Source organism: Aptenodytes patagonicus, chromosome 5, assembly GCF_965638725.1.
Source record: "Aptenodytes patagonicus chromosome 5, bAptPat1.pri.cur, whole genome shotgun sequence".
NCBI classification, from domain to species: domain Eukaryota; kingdom Metazoa; phylum Chordata; class Aves; order Sphenisciformes; family Spheniscidae; genus Aptenodytes; species Aptenodytes patagonicus.
The window spans coordinates 51,812,119-51,832,160 of NC_134953.1; the positions used below are offsets into that span (position 1 = coordinate 51,812,119).

The 20,042-nt window shown below is 48.5% G+C and overlaps 1 protein-coding gene across 1 annotated transcript; it reads right to left on the reverse strand.

The window, feature by feature from the left end:
- Nucleotides 1–215: 215 nt before the first annotated feature.
- SCYL3 (SCY1 like pseudokinase 3) lies at nt 216–18,358 on the reverse strand. The gene is made up of 14 exons (XM_076339742.1): nt 18,299–18,358; nt 14,255–14,545; nt 13,541–13,726; nt 12,747–12,860; nt 11,708–11,764; nt 10,834–10,936; nt 10,119–10,230; nt 9,341–9,418; nt 7,090–7,229; nt 6,160–6,347; nt 5,443–5,614; nt 3,404–3,547; nt 2,063–2,799; nt 216–658 (listed from the first exon to the last, which is right to left on the reverse strand). Exons 2-14 carry the CDS (start codon nt 14,417–14,419, stop codon nt 599–601), a joined length of 2,256 nt encoding a protein of 751 aa, XP_076195857.1. The 5' UTR covers nt 14,420–14,545; nt 18,299–18,358; the 3' UTR covers nt 216–598.
- Between the last annotated feature and the right edge of the window lie 1,684 nt (nt 18,359–20,042).

Here is a 20,042-nt window from a genome sequence, read left to right on the forward strand (position 1 = left end):
AGTAGTTTGTGTTCAGTGGTCCTTCACTGCACTGTTCCTAGCACCTCTTGTGCCATCCTCTGACAGAACTATATAAACAGAAATAAATAAGTTGAGCAAACTGTACATTCATCTTAAAATCATCTCTTAGCTAAAAAGTTAAAAGGAGCCATTTCTAAGGGCTTTACTTTTCTGAAAAAAGGAAAAAAAAAAAAAAGGCACATTAACCAAGGAACTCAGTGTGACTTTCATTTATTGTCATCAGTTTTTCAGAGCAGGGATGAGTTCTGGAACAATCGCTTACACCACTCTTGGCCTCCAGTAGCACGTCAGCACCAACACACCCATCATGCTGTTCCTCTTTCCTGTAGCAGTGGCACGCACCACAGCTGGGCGTATTGCTTGAGCGCAGGCCTCACCCCTGCAGTTTTTGGCACAGACTGGAAAGGAGCATCCATTGCAAGAGATCGGGCCCCATGGGATCTTGCTGGCTGCTGCAGCAAGTGCCTGCCTTCTGGCAAAAGCAGTGCTGAGGTACTTATCCACTGTATTGGGGAAGCAGCGACTTCTCTTACAGAATCCAATGCACCATAAATTGCCTTTGTCTCTTTCAGTCCCATTACCAGTTAGTATCATCTTCCCAGTTCAACTCTTCTTCACCCCAGCCTGGAGCTTCAGCCTAGAATCACGTAAAATTATGAACATTAAGGCACGTGTACTGTACTTCTGTATGTGGCACAGCCACAGGAGCCAGGCAGTAGCCTGTGCGGCTTGCCATGGCAGAGCAAGACATTCATCCAGAATGCTGAAAGCCCCTCATAAGACCAAAAGTGAAGTGCCAGTATTTGCAGCTTTCTGTCTTAAGGAACTTTTAACTACAAAAGGAAACACCTTAAAGACAAAGAGCAAAGTAACAGGGCCATTCTTGTATTTTTTTCCTAAAATTAAAGCAAGAACTGTTTGTACCAAAACCACTTCCCATTAAGAACAGGATGCTGTAAGCTAGATGATTTCTTTCCCCCTAGGAAACAGCTGTTGTCCTGCTGTATTCTAACACTATGAGTTTGATCTCACCCATCCACTGACACAGCTCTTCTACTACTCCACAGCACTGACTGCACTACAGTGACTGACTCCCCCCCAAAATGGGCTTGATACCACAACAGTGCTTCTTAAAAAATCAAATGTGCCATTTTCAAATGTTGTAAACAACTTCAGTTTACATCCAAGGCTCCTCTCCCCATGCCACCTGCTACCCCTGTGGTAGCTCTCGAGGGTGAATTAGCAAAACAACTTGAAATCAACACCTATTCCCTAACAGAGTCATGTGTTCAGGTGGCAGTGTTGGGAGTGCTGCCTCCCCTCCTTGGAAACAGAAGCAGTCTCTGTGATGGGGCTAGAGGGATTCACCTGCTTACTTAAAAAGGCAGTTTTATAACCCCCCTGGTTCTCTGAAATGGAGAAATGTCTCAGCTATTCCTTTATGAAAACAAAGCACCCAAAAAGCCTGACACTCTAATCCAGAGGTTCTGGTTTCCTGGTCCTTTATTTACAATGCTATTAGGTTTTCCTAGAAGAGCCAGGAGCAACACTGAGTCCTGAGCATCCTCTGTGCTTGAAAGCCCCCTTCTGTTTGTGCTTGGGGCCACACCTATTCAGCAGACAGGATCCAGCCTTGTTTTACCTGTCCAACAAACCAAGACTCTCCCTAATGTAGTACAGGGTCCTTGCATCCAGGATACAGCAGCACAAATTAAAAGCAGGAGTTAAAACTCCTTAGTCAGTGCCTTTAGTAGCATACAAGTCCATTCCCTCACTGTTTCTTAACACAGCTCTCTTGCTGCTGCAGTAACAGCCCACTGAATTACCTGGTGCCTATTAAGATGCATCATTCAGAGCTCAACATCTTGTATTCACAAGTAAAGAGTCAACTTTACAGTCATATGCTGCTGATACTTCCCCAGGTTATCCACCATCTAATTAAGGAGCCAGCTTGTGCTACAACAATGTGTTGTGCTACGAACATGCTTTAGGATCCTCTCAAGTGTGCAGTCATTTAAACCCACTGCCTAGAGCCTCTTACCTCAATAACATCAGCTGCTGCAAATTTGGATGAAAACAGCACATTCTGGGAGGCACCTTCTCTGCTGGATACTGCACCAGAGTGACTGGGAACAACCACTTCTGTCCTCGCTTCAGGTAAAATCAAGATAGCCGAAGAAGGTTTAATGTCTGGGATCATGTCAGCAAACCAGTCCAGCTCAGGGTCTTGCACAGGTTTCCTCTTCACTTTGATCGTGAATTCTTCTCCTAGGCCAGACTCCGATGAAGACTTCAACCTTTCCTGAAAGGTGGTTTTTGGCAACGCAGTTTCTCCCAGTTGTTCCTGGTGGTCCCACTTGTCATTGCTCCATCTGTTCCCGGCACAGGACTTTGTGGGGGGACTCAGTCTGAGGCTTTTGAATTCTTTGCTCAGTTGATGGGTACCTGGCAGAGGCCTCGGCGTTTCAACTGCATCAGCTTCTGTCACAGTGAGGCAGTTTCCTGAGGACAGTTCAGGACTAGGGCTGCTGGGCTCAAAGTCATCCCAAGGCTTCTCATGAACATCATGTTCAGCAAAATAAGGTCCCACACTGCCCCGTGGCTCTCGGGGCTGAATTTGAATGTTCACAGTTTTCTCAGTGTCTGTCTCCTCTGGCTCACTCCAGTCTGGCCACTCCTCTGCTGGCTTTTCGGAGGTAGTCAAAGAGCTCCTGCTGCTCCCTAGTGTATTAATGCTTCCAGGAATTCCATTCAGGGGGGACTGAGTGTCTTGCTCACCTGTGCAAGACAAAGGTGTTACATACTTATTTCCAGAAAGAGTAGAGACAGAGTTGTGCCTAAAACTCCTTGACATCACAGGTAGCACCTGGCATGGAAATAAGCCAGTAATGCTGATTGGAAAGATGCTTCAGTGCCAAGCTCCTCTCACATTAGAAAGCACAGCCACCTTCCTGCTTGCAAAGGAGGGGTGTTCATCTCAAAGCCCTGGAGCAATACAAGCTGACTTCTGACAAGCAATAGGTGACTGAAAAAAGGCCATGAAAGTAAACTGAGTCAGCTTCTGAGGTCAGAGAATGAGCTGACCTATAAATAGTGTATCTGCCAACCTGTGGGAGGGGTGAAAAAGCACAGCAGACAACCTGCCATAAGGAAACAGAAATTTGAGGCCGGCTGGCTGGCCAGCAGTCTGTGTATATGAGATTCCCAAATAACTATTCCCTAGGAAGTCAAGGGTCACACTCTCCTTCCTTCACTGTTACCTTCCTTGGTTCACTGTATCTCTTTCAGATCAGCACATGGGGAAAATTAACACCTTTTCCAGCAACATTTCATTTGTAGGACACCTGATTTTTGAAAAGGAAGAGCTAGGGTAAAGTTTTACCTGTCTTTAAAGCTAGCGGATTGTCTTGTCGCACAGAAAGCTTCTTGACAGGTACATTTCCAGCGATGGGGAACACACTAGAATTGTTCTTCAAAGGCCGAGAGGTTTGATTTCTCTGATTGCTTACGACACGACTGGGGGAGTCTGCAGGGATAAAAGAAAAGAAAGGACACCAAGTCCACAAGGTGTGTTGCCAGCCTTAGTTGAAACTGCCTGCAGCATTGGAACGTTCTTATTTACAACACTGACAAGCAATACTGAATGAAGATTGGCACAGCAATCCAACAGCTGCACCTCTTGAGCTGTATATAACACAGTACTCCTCTGTTCCTGCCATCTGCAGTGCTTGCCAGTACAAAGTTTGGGCAACTGTAAATGCTCAGTTTTTGCTGATATGTTCTTTCAAGAAATACACAAAGAACAAACTGATTATGATCAGAACAGGTGCTTAAAAAAAACCAAACACTCTCTGCCACCTGGCTGGATCCAAAATTCCAGCTTCTGTACTGCATGGCATCACAAATACCCTGTTATCTGTCTCTCATACAAAAGCATAGCACTGATAGTCACAACAATTCAAAGCATAAGCAAACTCATGCAACGACACAAACCCTCTTTTATGCCTGGGGCATGAGCAAAGCAGCTTACAGGAACAAGAGGCTCTACCCTGAAGGCTGTGTGACAGCCTCCCTCCTATCACACCCGAGATGAGGTGGGGTGGCAGGCAGTAAAGGCCACGCTTTGAAGCTGCACAAGGCAGGTTTGTTTCCCTGGGCCAATGATGATAGCTTGGCAAGCACCTAGTTCCAGTTCATTTTTGGGAGTGGTGGCAGTGATTCACCAGCACCAGCCTCCGCTGTGTGAGGCCCTGTTGCCACCACCCCAGAACAGCATGGCTTGGGCCAGTGCTGCATCTGCCTCCACATGGCTCACCTGTGTTCCCAACCAGCTGCGCCTGCCTAGGCTAAGCATTACCAGCACAGCCAGAGACCCACCGCCTGTGGCACTGGAAAGGACTGCAATTAACACACAGAACCCACCCCCTCCCCAAAGTGCCCTTGATAAAAGGTATATCCTTTCAGGGGCTTAAGCAAACAGCTTATTAAGCCTCACACGTTCAGCCTCTAGTACTGGTTTTTGCAGGTCATCGCTCACTGTTGAGGACAAAGGTGTTTTTTTGTTGTTTGTCAATAGTTAAATCAGGTCTAATTTTAAATAGATTCTGAAAAATAAACCTGGTTTAGCATGCAATCCAAAGGGGTTTATTCACTATAGTCTACTAAAATAATGTAAAGAAAACTAATGCAATAAGCCATCCACAGATTTTAATAAAGGGTGGTAGCTGTCAGTACACACATAATCAGGAAGAAAACATTTATACTTAAATTGATCTCTATCATGCATTTCATTTAGTATGTATATGTCTAAAGTAGAACAAATGCCGATTCTTCCCTCCAGTTACAAGCATTCTTAGTTTGAATATCCAGAAAAGCTTTCCCTTAGTACACTTGGTTCCAAGTTATCTAGCAGGTGCAGGGACTACTGTCTTCATTTGGATTAGCTGAAAAGCCTCCTGAGAGCTGAGAAAATAGGGAAGTTCGTATTCCTTTTCCAATCTATGAATAGAAATTGGGGGAAGAGGATGAGATTTACTATTTTTAAAAACACGAAGGACAGAGGGAATATTAAACAACTATCTGGATAAGTACCTAAGTCCTTTAGAAGGGCAGTATAGTTTTTCCACCAAAACCAAACACACACACTTAATCTCCGTTACTTACAGAGATTCTTAAATGAAGAAGATTTACATTTTTCTTCCATATATTTCCTACATTTAAAATACTTTTACATAACTCTTCTTCTGATACCAGTTCTGTATCTGCAAACGGCACCTAATTTAGAATTTAAGTTTAGCCGCAAATTAGCTTTTTTTCAATTAACCTGTTAACAGCAACAGCTTAATCATCCAAGAAATTCTGCCTATGTTGCTTGGACAGAATGGGCAAGAATCCCGAGAGCACTCTGACCGTATCATTTACCTTCTGGGGAGAGATCAGCAGTTTTCATGAAACTTGGTGCAGAGCTTTTGAAAATCTTCGTTCTTTCTCCACCTACAACTACTTCAGGTCCAAGCAGGGAGACGAGAACTGCTAAGCTGTGCAGCGTTATCGCAACGATAGAGTCACTGGTATCTCGAAGGCCCAGCAATACCTACACCAAGAACATGATAAAGTTACCAAGAACCGAAAATTCTGCTTTTTCACGTCTTTCCCCTTTAAATGTTGTATTTGCAGCACATTTCATTTCTACGATCTCCCACAGCCTTCAGTAGATACTGGACATTATTCCGTAGCATAAAATCAGCCTTCTACTTCGTGTTACAAGCTAAAGAGGGTGGCTGATCCTAGCGCCTGCTGAGCGCTGGACTGTAACACCAAGGCACCCTGAGCTTAGACCCTCCACTCTCGACAGCTGTGGTGTGAAACAGAAACACAGTCTCTCTTGTTGTGAGGCTGCCAGTCAAGGCCGACAGGTATCAGCACAAGTGATGTGTGTGACAGAGGGCATCGGGTTTAACAAAAACAGCACTCCAGATCAGGATGGGGTGTAAAGGTCAGGGCTTGCGTAGAAGGGAGGTGGCAAACTGTCGGTTTGTGGCCAGCACTATGAGATCCTAACTTTAAGCTAAGAACCAACCCGAGCAGTAGAAATCCCATATTGTAGGATATACCGCGTATTGTTTTGCTGTCCTTAACCTGTGGCAATATGATGTTTTTCAACTCCTCCCGAGAGAAGAGTTCTGCATAGGCATGAATGTGAGACAGCAACACCATTCGAACGTGCTCCTCGTGAACCTCAAATAGCTTCAGCAGCACAGGAATGACATGCGTCTGGAACAAGGCTGGCGACAGGAGGCAGCTGGTCTGGCTTTCTCCAATTTGCTCTAGGGAAGAGAGGTGAAGATGGGAAAAGGCTGCTTCAATAATGAGAGACAACTCACCCAGAAGCTACTCACTGAGAAACCATCACAGCTGAGATCTACAGTGTCACCCCACTGCCAGGTCTGATTCTTCATCAGCTGCCAACACAGCTTGTGTGGGATGTCAGAGATGGGAGGGAGGAGAGGCAGCAGTGCCAGTGCCCATTGCTCGATGGCAATGGCTCAGAACACTGAAGGTCAAACAGTCAAGAGACAGGTATTGCTTGGCTGAAACACCAGTAGCTATTCAGGAAAAACTTTAAGAGAGGGGAGGCAAACAGTGGGGACAGAGATAGCTGGGGATCCAGCAAGACATGCTGAACACCCCTTACAGAGGAGAGAAGAGACTGAGCACCCTTTCAGGAGAATGAGTGCAGTGGCAGAAGAAAAAAGGGCAGGGAGGGTAGGGGACAGGTGAGAAGAGGGATATGCAGAGAAAGTCTGGGGTAGGTGGGTGGGTGGGGTGACACGTAAACCTGGGACAGAGCCCAAGCAATTCCTAATTCTCCTCCCAGCATCAGCAGAGCAGTGGAAAGTACTGCAAATGGGGAAGCACACTCAACTGTCCTTTCCAGTTCTGTACGTTACAGTATTTGTTCTGGTTAAATAAACACCACTATTCCCTTGATTCGATGGAACGACCACTCTGAATTCTTTCCAAACTTGTCAGTAATAATTCTGAAGAGAGAAAGTATTTAAAGGTCACCTTTCTTTGGACCCAGCAGATGAGGAAGAAAACTCTTGACAGCTACAGGTTCTGCAAACACGAGCTGATTGAGTAGAAGAGGCACCAGCCGTGATGCTATCAGCTCCTCTGACAAGCCAGCCACCCTGTCCAGCAGGAATCTACATTCCAGGAGAGAGCAATTAGTATCAAGGCAGCCTTCCATGCATTTACAACTGTTTCCCTTAATATTGCTTTCCCCTTTTTTGGGGTCTGACTCATCTCCTAGAGACAAAGTCCCATCACAGCCTCTCACTCTGCGTGCGCACTAACCTAGAAGGACAAGGCTCTGCTCCCGCCTGAGGCTTTCAGGCAACGATAACACAAAGCAGGAGCCAGAGACCCATCCTGTAAAACCCCACACCCGGATCACAGGCTGTCATGGGAACATCCAGAAGCACCGCCGCACCTGCAGCTGGCTCGTGAAGGCTTCCCCATCTGAGAAGCTGCCCACTGCTGTGGCACCAAACTGTCTCAGAGCTGGTATCTCCCATGAAGTGCTACAGCATTAAAACTGCAGAAGAGAGTTGGCCTCTCACCCTACAACCTGGTGCATCGCAAGAATTTTCCTACTGCTTGAGAAAAGGCTGTTCTACCCACCACGTAATGGAAGTCTCCCTTGCAAAACAGGAATCACATTTTGAACCCACTTCCGTCTAATACATTTTAGAGTTGCCCAACAGAGCATGGGTTGGGTTTATTTATTTAAGTCACAAAGAGTTTTATTTTGTGCAACTGCTCTTCTTTGTAGGATTTTCATTTTTAAAATATCGGTAACAATTACTGCTTTTCTGTAGGTGTGGAGGAGACTTAAGAGCAATAGTGCACATGCTGTGAAAGCCCCTCTGCCTGATAAAGGAGCAACATGTATCTTTAAACAAAGTATTCATTCCCTCCCTCAGTAAACACTGCTGTTACACAGATGGCAGGAACCATTCTGAATGTTCCTGCTGAGATCCCCTTTTCTCCTCCTTTTTGCTCTACTTAGTCTCAAACTAGTGAAATCGAAAAATTCAGCTTCTCCCTTTTTCATGCCCAGATAATGCCATGGCTACATGGAAGCTTCCCTTAGAGAAGACTTCTTGGGGACCATGACAACAGGATTTCCTGCAGATGCTGCACTACTGCAGCTGAGACATCCATTACAGATAACAGCTTTACCCAGACAGGGCTGGCACCACAAGATTAATTCACCCAACGTGTCTTATTGAAAACTGTCTCATTAGCGGTTTACAAGATCTGCCCAAATGGAAGAAATTTTCACCCTCAAGAGGTGCCTAGTGCTAGATTTCACTTTTTTTGCAAAGTCACATCTAAAATAAAGCTACTTCTAAGAATGAGGCGAGGGAAAGATTCTTTTTTTCTAGCACATTACAAGAAGTTCTCTGATATTTTAGAGTATTTTGAAACTGGGCAAGCAGATAGCCTGTGTGTAAAGCAGCAGGACCCCGGGACAGCTCCAGTGAGGAGCTGTTCACCAGAGCTCGAGCAGACGAGCTGTTAGGCCATACTCCTTCCCTCCTCTACTGCAACGCTACAGCACATGAATGGGCTTTTTAAATGATTCTTGCTTAGCTGTGGTGCAGCAGGAGACAGGACAGTGCTGCTAAAGCGGGTGGAAGAGAACCTGAATAATTTAACTTCTGCTAATAACATCAGCATTATGCCCCACAAAGTGCATTAACTCAGTTAGAACATGGAAAATGGAAAAATTCTTTCCTTTTCATATCCCTGTGCTCCTGGGAAAGCTTCTGTTCTTGGCCCTGCAGGAGTTCAACCCAGCTGCTAGCAAGCAGACGGGATTCAGAAAAGCACCCCTGAAGTGACGCACATCACTACAGTCCGGTTTCTGACCTGATTCTCCAGCGACAGCAATTGGTCTGTAGCAGGTAAAAACACTGCTGTCTGTACGGCTGTGCACAGCGTCACTCTGGAGGCTGGCAAGTATCAGAATGATGCAGAGCCCAGCAGGTACTGCTCCTCCCAAACGCCAGACTATTCACAAGAAATTGGGAAAGGAGGGAGTGAAGACTTTCCTCTTTGATGAGATCATTACTTTGGCTGGAGTATCCGAAATATTACAGAGCAAACAATGTTCTGCCAAAGCAATCAAAATCTGCCACCTGAGGAAGTACCTCTCTTGGCTGCTAGCCTTCCCAGGTCCCCCCCCAGTCCCATTCGGCAGAAGTATTTCTGAAATAAGACGCTTCCAGATTATAGTTCCTTCACTTACTTGAAGAATTCAGTTTTTTCCTCCTCAGACTTTAGTGTTAAGGTCTTCAAAAAATTCACAACTTCCAGAAAGTCATTCCTAAGCACAAAAACGTAGGCTGTCAAGTGTGATCCTTATCGATGCTTAAAGCACCCACAACCAAGAGACTGCAAATCCCCGTCCTTCATTTAGCAGAGAGAGAACTAGACAGAGGGATACAAGTCAAATGCTGGTGGACCAAGAACGCTGGAGTAACTGGTAACTGGTGACCAGTTACCCAAAAGCTGTGCCTGCACAGTGCTGCACTTTGAAGTCAGCAATTCACAGGGAAACCTGGGCAACACGGCATCAGCCACCTCTGACCACCTTCCTGGGGCAATAAGCAGAAGGAAGTGCCACCCCACGGTAACGCCACCACCCAGAGAAGCACTTAGGTGACAGCAGACACAGTTCTGTGTGGATTACCTCGGAGCCTGCTTTGCTCCAGCAGCATCGCTAATGATTTCATTTTCTAGAGCATTTCCTACCACCTCCCATGAGCCTGGGGAGATCCAACTGACTGCGTGTGACTAAGGGACACACTTCTGTCACCACTGCTAGCTCAGCACCTCATTTGGAAGGCTGATAATGCTTTCTTAATTTAAGGAGTCTCTTTGTCAAAGATCCCTGTAAGAGGTAGGGATTAAACCTGCACCTCCCATCTGATAAGTAACACACCTTCACAAAATAAACACATTTGCAACACAGAAATAAGCAGTATCAAGACATAGCAAGAGAGACAGGATATTCCTTTCCTTACCTGAAGAACTCGTGAGACAATAAGCTGGACAGTGGTGGACGACACTTTGGATCTGGATTCAGCAGTGTACCATGCAAGGTTTGCTGAAAGCTGGAGAGAATATCTGCTGAAACTGAAATCCAGAGCACCTACAGTTAGACTTCTCTCTCAACACTGAACAAGCTGCATTCAAGAGTCCTCCACCCTCCCAAAAATTTGTTTTTAGCTCTATTTGATAGCAAAATTGCTCATATCTGTCCCTAAAGGAAGGGAAAATAGCATTTCCATTTCTCTTCCTAAGCTGCTTGGCTATTGGGGCAGCAAGGAGCGCTGCTGTCCTCCCAAGAAGCTTCCTGCTCCCTCTCTGCTAGAAGGTAGCAGCCCCTGCTCAGCTGCGGTACACAACATCCACGCGCCCGCATCCATAACCCTTGATGAAGCGGCTGGTGGGGCAGGACCAGGTGAACCTGTGACTGCTGCAGAGCAGGTTTGGGAGCACTCGTGTTACACGGGCTGGTGACCTCCAGCCACATCTGACCATGTTCAAATGCAGGAAAAGGGAAATACAGGAGAAGCCGAAGTCTGCATTTTAACTTGGCAAACACAAAGAACAGCAACAGGCCATTGAACCTGCAGCACATCTGCCAGCTGCAACAAAAGGCAAATGGCTCAACGCACGCAAGGACTAAGCTACAGAGGCCTGTCGATAGCAAAACAAACACGTGTCATTCCTCACCCTGATCATTTAGGACTGTCAGGAGATTTTCAACCATTGTTCCAAACGCATAGGCATCCCTTGCATGCCCATAGCTGTGGGGCAGAATTTTGAAATCTGCAGACTGAAAATACAAAAAAAGCAGTTTATGAAATACTTGGTAGTTTCCTTGAGTCTCTATTCCCGCCCCCCACCATATACACCCTCCAATTCTTTTTATAGCACCAAAGCTCCACTAAGTACTCTACAAGTAGAATATTATATATATTTTTTTATATATATATATATATATATATATATATAAAAAAAACCTCCACCGGGGAATTTACAACGCGAAGGAGCAACTACATAATGATGAAACAATTCCCCGATGAGTGCACACAGCAATTGCAAGTCAACAGCCTTCAGCATTTCTATGGCAACAGGTGATAATTAGAGAGAGAAAGAGCGCTCCTGTAGCATAAGCAACTCATAGGATGCTTAATGGATAGGAGGTGACTAACAAGTGAAAAAAAGGCTGTTATGAGAGCTACACAGCCATGTGACCACAGCGATCTGGGCAATCTCAGCAACTACTTTGTAATTTTGGCAAAGCTTTGTTGATCTAGAAGCATTAAAGCTGCAACACAAAGTGTTTGAAAAATATTAGGAGAACCTGCTGTCCCACCACTCCTCATTCAGAATTTCACTTCCCTGTGCCCAACACCATTCCCAAACCAGGGATGGGACGGAAGGGGCTAAAAAAGGAAGAGAGTAAACCTCAGGTATTATCTAACAGCCACTTCCTCGCATTCAGGCATAAGGAAATAAAATATGTGAATGAAAACGATTTCCTGAACATTGCGCTTTTATTTGTTGCCAGCAAGAAGTTCCTCCAGCAAGTGATGTTACTCACCATCTCCTCGCAAGGGATGCACGACTGGTCTCGTACTGACTTGACATGACAGAGGAACTGGAAGGAGAAGAGGGGAGACATGAGCTACTTCGATCGCTTATCTGTGCCAAGCAGCAGGAGCAGGCTCTCCCCGCGGGCCAGGGCTGAGCATGTGGCAGGAGGTCTGCCCCTGCCCCTTCAGCTGGCATCCAGGGCAGGCTGTGCTTTGCTCTGCCCAGAGGGGAAGCACAAATGGACCACATGTGAAGCACCAAGCTGGCAGAAAGCAACTTCAGGGCATCACAGCCAACTCATCCCTTTAGTCCTCAGTCCTATCATCCCGCGTGATCCATCTAGACAGGGAACGGATTTCATGAGCTTTAGCAGTCAGGTTTTACTGCCGTGCTCTTTGCATTGTTGTGCGCCACCACGCGCACCAGTTGCATGTCTGCCTGATCCCTTCTGAAAGGTGATAACATGCCAGGGACACTCAATACAGTTCGTGGAGGATTTGTGGATCCTCTGGGAGGAAAGGCAATATACATTTACGACACAGTGCCAGGCTGCAGCAATGACTTTGCACAGCATGCAGCAGAAATCAAACCAGGAATTCTTCTGCTAAGACCAGTAACAAGCAATGAAGATGCCAGCAGCAAAAGCTAAGGAGCTATTTACATTATTTTTCTTATTGATTCATTTCAACCTGGATCTTCCTGCTTCACACTGAAGTTCTTTTTTTAGTTTGTTTTTAAAGCAGTCCAGAGGAGCAAAGATGTCTCACTGTCCCCAGTCTTAACCTACCCTCCAGCCAGCAGTCTCCCTTAGAAAAGTAGCTGCTTTTTGGCTAATGGGGAATTAGTTTCTGTTTGTGTAGACGTAGTTTCTAGTTACGGTGTCCTGAGAGCAAAGATTCAGGTCAGAGCTGGAAGTGAGCCAACACACTTAATAGTAAATTCAGATAACTGGAAGGACTTGGGCCTTCACATCCATAGATGGCCAGCTTCAGCAGGCCAGGAGCCCTCTCCCGGGCATCAGAGGGCATGCTTTGCTTGGCTCTTACCTCCGGGGTGGCTTCATTGAAGTTACAGACTGTTTCCATTCCTCCCAGCTTCCAGTGCCCATCCTCACTTACAAACATGGATGATAAACAGACATTGTTATGCGTTAGGTTTCCCTAATAATAAAAAAAAAAAAAAAAGAAGGATAACAGACTTGGGGATAGATGAAGATGTAAAATCTTAATCAGCACTAATTAGGTGCTGCGAGGAGCTGAGGAAAAGCCGCCAAAAAGCACACAATTCTGAAGGTCCTTTGGGATTTTGTAGGTGACTAGCAGGTATCAGGCAGAAGGGCTGGGGTTCTGGAGCAGACAAAGCTCTGTCACAGCCCTTGCAATGCAACTGTAAATCCAGAGAAGACCTCCAACTATGAACACAAAGCCCAAGAGCTACAGTCTGAGCTGGGATTTAACTGCAGTCCTGGACAAACACACAGTGCCAAAGCAGGGGAGTGGTGACACCGATCTCTGACACGTGGCAACAGCTGTAAATAAAAGCCAAGGCCGAGCAATCCCATTTCCCTAAAGTAAGCAGCACTGCAAGCAGATGTCAATTCATGAATTGAGAACTGCTCCTTTACTTCCAAAACCCCCGGCATTTTCAGTTACCATTCCTCCTACAAAGCAGCCAATGATTTTAGCGGTTTCAGCCTAAAAGAGCTGTGGGGTGTGTGTCTGTCTTTTTGTGAGGAATCAGGAATGAGACAGTCATCCAGGCAAGCCCAGGTATAACGGTCTCTTGTCACATTTCATCTGGCTCCCACCAAAGCCTGATGACTGCTGCCGGTGGTACCTACCCTGTCATGGAGGAAGATGAGCGCCAGCAACACGTCGTAAATCCCTGCGCAGATTTCTGCAGAAGAGAGCGTCTCCAGGACCGTCTCCAAAGGCTTCACACGTTCTGTAACCAGGTGGATCCCATTTGCTTCCACAGTACAAGAGAGGAAGCGCAGAAGGCAAGGGTGGCGCAAGGTTTTCAGGTGCTTCCAGAAACAAAGACGTCTGTTAAATCTCATCCAAGGCATCTCTTTTGGCTGCAGAGCTTCGCCTTGTACTTTTAGCCATGTTTTCTGCTTGAATTTAGACAGCCCGTCCCTGCTCCTCACCAAGCACTCAGCACACTCACTCACTCATTGCAGAACTTTTTATAATGCATCTAGATACAAAGCCTTACACAGAACAAACACAGTATTTTGGGTAGGATCCACCCAAGAAAGACTCTCTGACTTACATCTGCAGGAAGAGACCAGTACTCTGCAAAGTAATGCAGGTATTGCTCTCTGAACATCGCTTCCCGCCACTGCTCGCATTGTGCAGCGCACGATGAGCTTCGCAGCTGCCGACCCCCTTTCTCCCCCTGCCCGGCAGGTGTTTGCAGCCAGGGTCAACTTCGACCTTTTCTCCTGCCCTTATTCCCCAAGGGTTTGACCCTCATTAACTGATTCCCACCCCTCCAAGAAAAAGGAAGGACAGCTCTGACAAGTCTGTCCCAGGCACACTCTCTACAGTACCTTGGCAGCTTTATTAACCTTATCTTCATTCTCTCGCTTGTACACAAAGACCGAAGCAAGTTTTCCATCTTGTAGCACGGCCGGATAAATTGAGTGTCCAGTTGGCAGTATGAACGGCGGCTGTTCTAGTGCATAGCTCTTTAAAGCGCTGTTCTCCGAGCCCATCACTTGCAGAGTTTGGCCGTTGTAGAGGTTCCCTCTTGACGACAAACAGGCCTTTGGGTGAAGGAAGATTTTTTCAGACAGATTTAGTTCCGGTGGGCGCTGTCCAGTTCGCCTTCAGAGCATTTTCTGCAAAGCATGAAACAGCCATGAAGAACCTCCTCCTGCCAGTATCCTCTCCTTCAGTTTAAGGACAAGAATAAAATCCCTATCGTTTATTTTGTAAAGGAGACCAAATGTCCACAAAAGGGTTCAGATCAACAGGCGAGCAGCTGTCTCGCTGTGGAGCTAGGACTGTGCTGGCATCTGTGTCAGCATCACCACCAGACATCACCAGCTCTGACACAGAAGAACAGACGGTACGGCATCCACAACTAGTCCTTGACCTGGATACCAAACCGAGAATCCACCAAAACCAGGATCCACCAATACCCCCAGTCACGCAGACACCTACTCCAGAGGTTTAATTCAGATTAAGCCCAGTCAGTTGTTAGGAACTGTGATTGCCACTGCCTTAGGGTACAAGGAGCCCTTGGCCTTCTTAAAAGCAGCCATTCCTCAATTCTCCAAGCCACAGAGGACTTCAGTGAAGCTATAGTCAGGTAACCTCCTCCAGCAGCATGCTCCACCCCCCCACCCCCCCACGATTACCTTCTCTCCTTCTGACAAATATTCCATCTGCCTGCCAACCCTTCCTTCCTCCCACAGCCTCTGTCAGGAAGAGGCTGGCACAGATTTTAGTGCTGCTTCCTCACATGCAAAACTGGTAAAACAAACACGCTGATTGCCGAGGCTCTTTTAGAAAACCCTGACCGAGCATATGCTCTGTAATCGGGCTTGTGATCACAGGCTACAGGCGAGACCCTGAATACCGGTCTGTATACAGAAGTTAGCAAACGAGCTTTAGTAACGAGAGAAGGAGAGCGCAAAACTTCAGTTTTCAGGGAAAGTGGGGGGACAAATTGCCCACCCCCAGGCATTTTTTTGCAACTGGAGAATCACTTTATGGTGGTTGTTTCCAGCCGTGACCTGAGGCTTCAGGGAGGGCAACAACATGAGAGTCTTCCAGCTCCCTGACAGAGCTGTTCCAGCAAAGCTGCTGCTCTGGCCCCTCTCCCACGTCTCTAGTTCAAGCCCTCCCAGGAGCTCCAAGGTGAGCAGTGCTGGGGGCCTTTTGGAGAGCTGGTCTGTTACGGCTTCCTGGCTTCTTTTCGCTGTGTCAATTAAGAATTAGTTATTGAAATGATTGTCCCCCCTTTCCCCAAAGTGTCCTATATTTAAACACATTATGATCTGATGTTTTCATTAAACATAAATATGCCAGTTGCACAACCCACTAGTCAACAACAGCATTGGGAAGGAGCAGAATGCTGCCTTTTTAATAGACTTCATACAAACCCTTGCTCACCCATCATTTAATCACCTTTGTTAGCTAACTGCTCTGTGACAAACAGGTAGCTCCAACTCTACATGTGCTTCTTGCTGGGAGGAATGAACCCTATGAACACATTAGATATGGGAACCAGAACACGTTACAGCTCTTACCTGTTTGATGAGAATGGACCTTAACCCTCCAGAGTGTACAACAACCACTACCGTCTGAAATTGTGTTTTTTTTCTTAATTGAGCTTGTGTGTCCCGATCCACTTAAAATCTAACACTGAATTATCTACAGAACGCGCAACTTGCTATCATTCTCTCCCCTCTAGTGTCAGGGACGGATCTGCACCTCTTCAGTGCCAATTCCTTTAATGTGACCTTTAAGAAATAAAGGAAAAGCTATAGAAGTCTAAACTGCAGCTTCCCAGCACTACACAGAGGGGCTAAGAGGTGAAAGGGAAGCACCATGCAGCAGTTACACATGTTTCTAAAAAGGACTTTTTTGTGAACTCCTTGGCACAAAAGGATTCACGCTGCCCCAAGACGGAAGGAACTTCTCTCCAGCCGGTCCCTGGGAGCTCTGCTCTGGCTCACCCCAGGTTAACCTTCCACACCTGCGTGCAACAGCACCGGCTGCTCCTCCTGGGCACAGCTGAGTGCATTTATCTGCATTCTCTGCTCTTTTCAGCTTTGCTTTGTTCCCTACCTCTACTGTAATTATTTCTCAGTCAGATTTTGCACAGGACAGCTGAAAGTATCTGAGCTGACCTAGTGCCTCGCATTCCTCCAGATACATATGGACATACTCACCAGTTACAAATTTGGCTGCAGGGATGCCCACAGTTCAGAAATACTGTAACATCAGAGCCATTCAAATAAGTGCGATCTACTCGAGTGCCACTGTATGACAACCAGCTCCAAACAAGCACCCCCTGCTCCAGGTAACCACTCTCAGGAGGAGCCCAGCAACCCTCGGTATCAAACGCCGAGTAGCTTCGAACAACCAAGAGGCAACAGCAGCCTGTGGAACCACAAGCCACCCTTTTCAGGAGCACGTCAGCTTCACAAAACTATCACTTGGTTTCTTTTCTTTTTCACAGCACTTCAAAACATGCTGGCTTTTGAAACTCCAGCAGGCAAAAGCATTTGCAAAGGTGTACGCCTAGATGTGGCTAAAACCCACAGAAGAATTCTTCCGATGCTAAAATAAACCATCAGTCACACAACTACACCGTGTAAGAACCACATATGCTTTGTGGGTTAAGAGCATTACCCACATTATAACCCTTTAATACCTCATTTTCAATAAATTGTAAACAGGAACATTAGATGTAACACACAGTGCACCTTGAGACGGAGAGGGGCCCAGCAGGGAAAGACAGAGGGACTGGTAGTTAAGGACAATTTGGGTTTGCTACCATAAACAGTGTTAGAGTTGGAATTTCAATTTAGTTTATTTGTGGAGTGATAACACCCCGGCATATGAGGTATCCACCTGAAACACATACACTAAGCCCTGTCACTCCACAGCTAAGAGCGAGGCAGTTCCCGGCTTTCCACTCGCACTGCCCGCCACCTCCCATGCCAGCAGAGCCTCCTGGAAGCTGCTGTCAGAGGTGATGGGTGCTTTGCCCCCAAAGGCAGAGGTTTCCCAACACGGCAACCACAAACATCCAGCGGGCACCTTGTGCAAGCAGTGCCACGAGCGCGGACAGGTAGGCGATCAATAGGCAACAGCCTCTCCAGGAAAGGAATGATTTTATTGCACCTTCCGAAGGACAGTTCAACCCTGGACACCAGGCATAGGGAAAGAGCACGCATTTTAACACAGAGGGCTCCCCGAGAAACACCAGCGTAATGCCAGCTGCCGGGAACAACACCGCTGCCTGCAGCGCACTCAAAACAACTCCAGTCACCAATGCGGTATTTGTTTTTTTTCCCAGAAAAGCGAGCTTTTGCCCCCACCGCGTACCCGACCTGCAAGTTACAAACACCCACACGGAGGGAGGGCAGCGTCACCATTTTCTGAGCCGGGCTGGCAGGACCTGTCCTGAGCGAGGCCTGAGGCACAGGCTGCAGCCCAAAGCAGCCGACCCGGCCCAGGCGGGGCGCAGAGTGCCCGTGCCCCGGCCCAGAAGCCCCGGCCCCGGGCGCGATGCCACGTCCCCGGCAGCGGCGAGGCCGCAGGCAGCGCCAGGCCGGGCACCGCCGGGGACAGGCAGGACACCGCCCGGGCGCCAGGGGAGCTGGGGCTACCGGGTCCCCGGGACCACCGGCGCCCCAGGGCGGGTGACGGAGAGGAGCCCGGCGGTCACCCCCATTCACCGCCTCCCCACTCACCCCCGCCACCCACCCCCAACCCCGGCAGCCCCCCATTAACGGCCTCCGCCATTAGCCCCTGCCACCTTCCACTACCTGCCTCCGCCATTAGTCCCTGTCACCCACCCCCCGCTACCTGCCGCCTCCCGCCCCGGCCACGCCCCACGAACGCCCCCTCCCCACCTGCTCCCCGCCAGCCCGGGGCGGGAGGGTGGGGGGGGTGGTGCCGCCTCAGCCCCGCCGGCCGCTCCCTCCCTCCGCGCGGCCGCCGACTCGCGCTTCCGGCAGCGGCACACCGTCGAGTCGGGCTGGCGGAGCGCCGCCACCTGCCTTGCGCGCCCCCTGGCGGCGGGCGGGGCGGGGCGGAGCGGGCGGGCGGGCGGGCGGGCTGTCATCTGGCGCGAGGGCGCGGCCGCGAAGCGGCGGCGGCCATTTTGGTTGCGGGCGAGTCTCCCCTCAGGCCGCCCTCGGCGTTTCCGCGGCCGTTCCGTACCGGCAGCAAGCCCCCGCTCCCTGCCCGAGGAGAGCCCGCCCTCGGCCCATGTCTGCCGGCACTCCCAAGCCCCGCACCCCCAGTCCCTCAGGAATCGTGGCAGCAACTGAACACCGGTGTGAACCGCAGCCCGCCCCTGCGTGCCGCCCGTGCTCGGGGCAGCCCTGCGACTCCTGCCTGCGCTATGGTCCAGGCCCCACAGCAGCGGCCAGGCTGTCCCCCCGCCAGCCCCATCCTCCGTTTCTGCTGCTCGGTGCCTGAGGCGCGGTGGGCACGACAGACCCTCCGCCTGAGCCTCCTTTGCTGTGTGGAAACGAGCCGTGCCGCCTGTGATTTACGGGTCTCGGGCGCTTGGGGAATAGGTGTCTCCTTCCTTCAAATGTACAGCGGCCTCCTGTCCCCCGGCCACATTTAGCGAGCTAATTTCCTTCCATGGTTTCCCCGCTTAGCCCCCACGCCACTGCTACAGGGAATCGAGCAATAGCTTCCCGACCAGCCTAAATAAAGGGTGGGCGACAGGGTGAAAACTGCGTACGCGAGGCAGGTGGTCTGTCTAACAGATCTCCCGGCGCCATCGCCCCGAGCCCTGCGCGTTTGCTTTGGTGGTGTAACTCGTGCATCATAAGGAGATCTATTTAATGCCATTAAAACTAATTGCTCTCTATGCTGCAGAGTAAAGTGACTCCGGGGAGAGATTTCACGTGAGCATTTTGGACAGCACAACGAACGTTGAAAGGAATTACTATAGTGCAGTGGGAGGTCTGGGCTTTTCACACACTATTTTCATATCGCCAATGTTATTCCAGTTTCATGCAACGCCAGGGCATTAGGATGTGGTTTGCTCAATCATTCTGAACCTAATGCTTAGAGCAAGCAGGGCCCAGCAGCACACCCCATACCCGTGGCCTTGTCTAGACAAAGATTTAATGGCAACGGCAGTGTGTTTAACAAAGGTGGTCTAAGCTGCGCTAACTCCTTGGCTTTCTTTAGTAACTAAATTCCACCAGTTTAGCTTGCATTAAATTTTGCGCTGTCAAATCTGGCATGAACTTTGTAGCGTGTATTCTTTAACAATACACTTTTTCCACCTTTCTAGCGAAGCCTTCCAGTCCATGCCCAGAGTGTGGACAGTGCAGATACTCCCAGAGATGCAGGTCTGCTGGCCAGTGCCTCGTTTATGCTAGAGTCCCTTCAGCACAACAAAGCCACAGGTATCTGGACAGAAAATGGGATCCCCTCAGATCTACACCCAAACTCCATTCAGTTGAGCTCCACGAGCTGTTCAGGCAAGCTAAGAGGAAGGCTTTCTTCCTCAGCTCTGCACTGGGAGGTCTGTAAGCTGGCCCGTCGGGGTTAACAAAGGGGCAGAGTGCTAGGAGGAGTCTGCTCCTCTGGCAGAAGGGTATATTGGCAGCTGGATGATCTGGGTCTTTC